This window comes from Saccostrea echinata, unplaced genomic scaffold (assembly GCF_033153115.1).
Source record: "Saccostrea echinata isolate AGI-Se365-2 ecotype Australia unplaced genomic scaffold, CSIRO_AGI_Sech_v1 ptg000033l, whole genome shotgun sequence".
Classification (NCBI taxonomy): domain Eukaryota; kingdom Metazoa; phylum Mollusca; class Bivalvia; order Ostreida; family Ostreidae; genus Saccostrea; species Saccostrea echinata.
The window spans coordinates 8,393,969-8,401,945 of record NW_026889782.1 but is presented as its reverse complement, the minus strand read 5'-3'; the positions used below and the strand labels follow the sequence as shown (position 1 = coordinate 8,401,945).

Here is a 7,977-nt window from a genome sequence, read left to right as displayed (position 1 = left end):
ATAAACAAACTTTATCTGTTACATGTAGAACTGTACACGCGGTCCTCAGCCACAGATATACATACATGTACATGTAGTACATTGTCACGCACAACCTATTAAATGTAAATATTTATAAAATACAAAATATCTACATGTATACTATAAAATTAGTTTGTTCATGCACCAATTAAACATGCATGTTGCTTTAAACGAACGCAGGCGTGGGTTCCTCTACTTTTAAAGAAAGCCAAGGGCCCGTTAAAGAGAGAGAGAGAGAGGATGTACAAATCAGACATGATTTTAGACATATGGTCAATTGACTGCTCCTACTGACAGTACATGTAATGTAGGGGGCCTACCTATAAAAATATATTTCTAAAGGCAGTTATATAGTGCAGATTATTAAACATGATTAAATGGTCGATAATTAATATCATGGTGAAATTATACCAATACATGAGGCAAGACAATGTGATTTATGTGACATTCACTGTCATTTTCATTGGTAAGAGGCTTAGGGTTGTTGACGAAATTTATTCTACTGAAATAAAAGCAAATTTCATACTTATCAGATGATTTCATAGATATAAAAATGATTTCAAAGAAAAGTCCATCTATAACATGTATAAGGAAAGATTTGTGTGTCCTTTAGTTAACACATAATGTCGCACATGGATTAAGCCTTATAATTCTGTATCAAAAGTTAAGTTATTAAAAAAAATATATTATTGACTGCTTAACCCAACAACTCTAATTAACCTGTTACTGAAATAATTGATGAGTAAGAAGAAAAATAAGTGAAAGTAAATTGAAATAAGGAGAAGAAACAGGGTCTAGATGGCTAATTTAGTTGATCTTTGATATCCCGAACACCAATATCTTGAATACCAGGGATATGTCAAAGCAAGTTGTCTGTCCCAACCATGTTCTTAATGTTTTTTACATTTAGTTATCTCAAATCTTTGGATACTTTTAGGTTTGATTTTAATTTGGTCCTATCAAGTTTGAGATAACATTTAGGTTTGACTGCAGGTATATCAAGTAACTCGACAGCTCACTCTGCTACATGCAAGACAATTTCCTTGATTGGATATTGCTATTATAATACCTGGGTATCTACATTAACTAAGAACTGCATGTTGATCTAATTTTTTACCAAGATTTAATTGACAATTTTTAGTACAAATTAAATCCTATACCATTTCAATTAGAATTTTAGATTAAAAAAGTTGACAAATGGAGAAATATTGACATCTTGTACAAGTTGCAACTTTCACCCCCCAATTTAGGCTCACTGAGAGTCTTAAATTTTGTAATGTATGTTATTAATATATGTTATTTTTGTAAACTGATGGGCTGTATTGCCCAAAGTTATATCCTGAATAAGCTTATATACATTCTACTGCAAAGTAAAGACTCTAAAAATAGATTGAAAGTTTATCCTAATTTTTAATATTCACATCTCATTTAATAAATTAAGTATTACAATACAAAAATTTAGATTTCTGATGAATTACACAGTGCTTGTCAGTGAATTTTCATCTTGATTTTGGGGTAATTTTAAAAGGATTTGTTTGGGACTGGGTCCTAGCTGGCTTCTAATGGACCTACATGCATCAGATATATACACATGTATACATAGCAATAGATACATGCAATCTCTATAATACAATGAAATTAATGGTGTTTACTAGTTAGGTCAACTGTCATTAGGTGTGTTGGGTTTCATGTTTTTTTTTTTGCTTTTTTTTTATGTACATGTACAAAGATTGCTGTTGAGGTTTGGTCAGTTAAAAAAATGTAATATACAAGGGATATTTTAAAATGATTAATACATACAAGTTTTGGAATTAAAGATATGATTGTCATCTTCATTATCTCAAACCCTCAAAAGTTTCAGAAATCAAGCAACAGCTATACTTTTTAAGAAGGCTGGGGGGTCGACAAATTGACCATCAGATATATAACTTAATTTTTTTAGATATGATATCTTAAGCTGTCAACTATCATTTGGCAAACAAAAATTTCATACATTTTATTTTTAAAATTTGATCAGTTTTGTATATCTTTATATGGAGCTCTTCTTCTAAAGGAGATCAATATAGTCTGAAAATGGCCACAACCACCCAGCCCTCTTAACTGCATTCAGTCAATATGCTTTAATTTCTTTGAAGTAGTATACTTTATTATTTTGTGATATTTAGGGCCTTTCATGGAATGCGGGAAAACAATTAGAATCGCATTGTCCATCCATCAACACTTTGTTTTTACACGATAAGTCAAACAATTTTTAAATTTTGTACAGAAGTTAATTCTTTACAATGAAAGGAGAACCTATATCATACAATCAGATTATACTTGTGAACAGTCTGGGTAATTGGGAGTGATCCAGTTGTTGATAGCAGATTTAATTTTATTCAAATTTTTTTTAATAATACAAATTGTTTGAAAGTTAGCATTAATAAAATATTATCAGGTGGAGATGTAAATGGAAGGATTATTAGTAGGTTGTACATGTATGAACATCTCCACTGACAGAACCAGAAATTAATCTTTTTTTTTTTTTTTTTTTTTACAAATTGTTTTGTTGTTCCCCTTGATTTCTTCTGCTGCCATTTTCAACATACACTCATTTAGGTGCTGGTTCCAAGGAAACAACTGAATCAACGCTGTTGGCTTAGATGTGATTTTTAAGTTAACCTAATTTTTTTTATTCTGCTCTCAAATTTTATGCTATTGTCAGTGCATAACGAACAAGTGTAGATGCTGGAATTAATGAGAGTACATGATAATGAATTCTTTCATCTGCCTTTTTAAAATTTCTAATTTTATTTCCTTATAATATTTAAAATAAAAAATACATTACATGTGTTTACAATTTAATAACAGGTATTAGGGATAAAAATCTTAAGTTGTGGATCCAAAGGAAGAGGAACTTTTTCTAATCACATACAATGTATGTATTGATTTAATTTGAAGAAAAAATATTCAAATATAGATCCAGAGAATTTTGTGGTGGATCCAAGGGTCTAATCTTTTGAGAGGGGGATCCAAGGGGAGTGGGAAATATATTATGAATTAAAAAGTTTGAGATATTAAAAGTATTTTATATTTAAGAATAAATGATTTTTGATATATATGTTAAACCTATGAATAATTGAGAACATCAGGCATGTCTAATGTTCATGGCTCTTTATCGAAAGGGAGAGGAATGTAGCTTTATCTTATAATATGAAGTTTTGTTTTAAGCATAATGTCAAAGTTACATAACTTTAAGCTCAATATAAGTGAATTATATAGATCCAAAGAATTAAGTGATGGATCATAGGATCCAGGTTTTTGAATGAGGGATCCAAGGGGAGTGGGGAATAATTTATCAATTTAAAAAAAAAGAAAGAGATATTCATGAAAAAAAATTTGAAATATAGCTATGTAACTCTTCTGTATGGTAGATAAGAAAATTTATCCTTTATATGAATGAGTCATATATTATATATAGGTTTGAATTATATATAGATTCAAAGAATTTAGTGGTTACTAGATCCAAGGGTCTATTCTTTTGAGTGGGGGATCCAAGGGGAATGGGACCTAATTTTTTAATTAATTTATAAACAGCATTTGCATATCCTTATATTTGAAAAAAAATATATTACATGTGTTTACAATTTGATAACAAATAATAGGATCAATTAAATTTTAATTAAGTTGTGGATCCAAAGGAAGAAGAACTTTATCTAATCACATATGTATTGATTTAATTTGAAGAAAAAAATATTCAAACATAGATCCAGAGAATTTTGTGGTGGATCCAGGAGTCTAATCTTTTGAGAGGGGGATCCAAGGGGAGTGGGAATATTTTATGAATTAAAAAGTTTGAGATATTAAAAGTATATTTATTTTAAAGTAAATGATTTCAATATGTTAATCAGGTCTCAAGAATAAATGTTTTATGTTCAGGCTGTTGATTGAAAGTGAGAGGAACATACTTTTATCTGATAATATAAATTATTTTTTGATTTCAACAAAATGATATCAAGCACACGTACATAACTTAATTAAGCTTAACATGAATGAGTTAAATAGCTCCATAGAATTAAGTGATGGATCCAAGGATCCAGTTTATTTGGGGATCCAAGGGGAAATTTGAAGGAAAAAAAGAAATATGAAATAAATATTGAAATATATATAGCAATGGTACTCTTCTGTATGGGAGATAAGAAAGTTTATTCTTTATATGAATAAGTCATATAGAAAATATATCTATGTATAGAAAAAAGAATTTATTGGTGGATTCAACGGTCTCTTCTTATGAGTTGGGGATCCAAGGGAAGTGGGACATACCAAGATAATTTATGAATTAATTAATAAACAGAATTTGTTATCTCTAAGAACAAATGATTTTGCTACTAACAAGGTTTCAAAAATATTGAAAAAAAAAATGAGGAGAAGACATGTCTGAAATTATTATTTCTTGGAAATAAGTTTGAAAATAAGACAAGACAATAATTAATGTCTCCATTCCAATTTTCATGAAATCAAAGATATATAATGAAGATTACATGGGTTTTTTTACCCTAAGTAACAAAAACGTGGGGGAAAAAACCCACATGTAATTTTTAGTCGTATATGGGTTTAAAAACCCCACGAAAGATTATATGGGTTTTTTTCCCCCATGGGGAAAATTTTAAACCCCATGGGGTTTTTGTGGGGTTTTTCATGGGGTAATTTTCAGTACATGTTTCCCCATGGGATTTTTATCTTTGCCACTTAATATCTCAAAAACTAGCTAAAAATGTTGGATTTTTTATTTCATAAATCAATTTAAATATAAAAACCCCACCATTTAAAAAAAATCCTAAGATAATAGCTTTAAAGGAAAAGGGTGCGCAAGTTCGGAAAAATGTCCATTCCGAAGTTGTCCGTCCCACTGTTGTTAGATAACCGCGATGCTAGGTATTATAGCGCGCCCGTGAACGTTGAAATTTTTATTTAAATCTTTGTATAAAAGTAGTTGGAGTATTTTCTGAAAATCAAATTGATTTAATCATTAATTCATATCTTAAATAATTGACAGTATAAAATACAACATTTATAGCAGATTCCTTCGTCACATAGAAAAACAATATTTGTCGAGTTAGTAAAATGTATGACTGGGATCTATTCGAGATTTTCTTGCATCACTCTTTCTCACAGATGAACTGAAAAGTTTTAGTACAATACATGTCATTTCCGGTTCCGGCCCGCTGAAGGACGACACAGGCTGGTACTCCACGACCACTGTTTGGTTGGTTCGCAGCCCATTGAGGAAACACTATTTCTGTTCCGCTTTGGTTCCACAGAAACTTGTCCGGAGGCAATTCGCATCTTGCACCAACCCAGACTGAACAGCTAAAGAAGTGAGGGCATATTGCTTCAACTACAATACGAAAGCATATTTATCGTAACATGCCTTTGACAGATTGGGAAAATACTTTTAAATATAAGAATTAAATAGACGGAACCTTGAAATGTAGAGAAAAAAACAAACGGCTATATATTTGTCATAAACTAAAAGTTTTACGGCTCAAGTATCAAATATACCGTTTTTCATCTTTTGTCTTTTTTTCTCTCTTAAATGATGGAGGGGTACGGTTTTCTATTTTGAAAATGAATGAAAACAGGATTCGCATCTTCACCCAAATATTTTGAAATACAATATTGTTTGCCATTTTATTTAAAAATTTTTAAATAAAATTATACAATTTACTTGCATAATGGTATCATTATATCATTCGCAAATAAAAAAAAAATTCAAGGCTTCTCAAAATAAAAGAAACACTCACCACCGCTTACTGGCAGAAGAAATGACTCTGTGATCCAAGTGCTTTCCAAATCGGAGTTCAGCTCGATCAAGTACGAGTCTCTCTGTTCACACTGAGCCTTTGATGTCAGAGAGAAGGAAGAATATTTTTGTATATGTCAGTATCATATATTTGTGTGAAAAGGAATATAGATGGGATTAAAATAATTATATATGTTGTAAGTAAACGAAGTTCGAAGGAAATATGCATTTACATAAAAGCTGATAGAAACCAACGACGCTAGTAGGGCTGTATGAATAATACAATTTCAAATTTAAACTTGAAACCATACCCGCTACTAAAAAAAAAAATTAAAATTCCGAAAATATAAGTATAAACATTTTGAATTCATGGAAATGGTTTGCGTCATTGGTTCACTCAATTTAGGTTTCCCTTTTTATTACATAATCAGTTGAGATTTATAGTTAAATGTTTTGGTATATATGGTGACTTCTTGTGAAAACATAATATTTGCATTAATTATGGCACTATTAGATTTAAAAAAAAAAATACAAAGGTATGTTTAAAGAATACATATATAAATATTTTTAGCTCATTTTAAACAGAATTTGATAGAGTACCACAGCCTCATCCCAAGTTGCCTCTGTTTCATTGAAGTAATAACAATGGCCGCTGAAAGGAACCCAGCCGTTATCACAAGCTGAAATGAAGGCAATTAGATTAGCTTTTATATTGAAAGGTTGTCGTTAATTTCATTTACAACAAAAAAATTACCTTTTACTCCATTATGTAACAATATTTTTACAAAATTTCACAACATCATGGAAAATATAATACATGTATATAGCGCAAAAGACTTTATACATGTAAAATGAAAACAACTTGACGAACAAAAGATAAAACGTAAAAAGAAACAATAAAAAAGAGAGAAACAGAAACATGATGTACATGAAAAGAAAAAGTACATTATTATTATTTTGATTAGCGTCTTGAGACTATTTCTCTGATATTTCATTTATCGCACAAAATTGAAAACAGCTATAACGAAAACGTTTTACATATTAACTTAAGCTTTTTGCGACCTCTTTTTTCTTTTAAATTCATAATTTTTATAATAAATGGAATAAAATAAATACAATGTAAAAAAAAAAATAATAATAATAATTGTGAAAGTAGAAAACTTTACCTTGAACATTTGCCCAGTATTCCCATTGGCCCTCCTCTGAGCTGTTGCTAATTAAACTCACTATTTTTTCGTTCAGATGAAGTTTCAGAAGCTTGCATAATGTTAGATTTTTACTGTACAAAAGACTCGCGCATCCAGGTGATTGCATCAAGCAGATGTAAGAACACATTGCCCGATCTATTTCATTCACAGTTGAAACATATAATTCTGATTTATTTGGTGTTAAATAGTCAAATAAAGGTACCCGCTTTAAAAGTTGCTCCTTATGATTCAAAGTTCCTGAAGCATAAGATATCCAAAGGGTTGTTGAAAGACAAATAACACTAACCGCACAAAGCATCCTTTTCACTATTTCTTTTGAGTAAATCATTTTAAATCGCACTTGATCATAAAAAATAGTGTATAATAAGTAGCCAGGGATGACGAAAAAAGATGTTTTTCAAATACTTGTTATTAAACCAAATGACTGGAGCTGACTAACATTCCCAAAGAAGCACAATTAATACGACTGACTAAAGAATGTAAAGTTTAATCATTTAAATTGTTCGTCCAGGAGTATGCGTTGACAGTACATATTCAATTATTTTCAATTAGATTTTGATGTTTTCCATTTTGAAATAAAAATTTGGTTAATTGGAATCCTTTATTGGATATCAATATACGTAAAACATCGTTTTGTATTATTAATTATGGTTGAAGATAAAGGAAACACACAATGAGTCATTTAACAATCCCGCATGCACGAGTATCAGAAATAAAATTAAACATTAACAGATGTCCATTATTCTGACCAAAAAATATCTCGGGAAAATAAATCTGAATGTCCGTGTAAAGGCGTTTTATCGGAAAACATAATTAGAATATCATTGAGGGTAACAACTAGCAAACAGTAATTAGAAAAACTCATCAATACCGAATTAAGCCTGCAGAAAATATGTAAACATTAACTTTTACATTTATGTTAGTTGTAAATTCCCACTAATAGGTTTAATTGAGTAGCGATCGTGC

The 7,977-nt window shown here is 30.1% G+C and overlaps 1 protein-coding gene across 1 annotated transcript; it reads right to left on the bottom strand.

Annotated features, from left to right (window-relative positions):
* Nucleotides 1–5,102: 5,102 nt before the first annotated feature.
* Nucleotides 5,103–7,067, bottom strand: LOC133198073 (C-type lectin domain family 17, member A-like). Its single transcript, XM_061334221.1, has 4 exons — nucleotides 7,031–7,067; nucleotides 6,404–6,483; nucleotides 5,805–5,901; nucleotides 5,103–5,398 (listed from the first exon to the last, which is right to left on the bottom strand). The coding sequence occupies exons 1-4, from the start codon at nucleotides 7,065–7,067 to the stop codon at nucleotides 5,160–5,162; spliced, it is 453 nt and encodes a 150-aa protein (XP_061190205.1). The 3' UTR covers nucleotides 5,103–5,159.
* Between the last annotated feature and the right edge of the window lie 910 nt (nucleotides 7,068–7,977).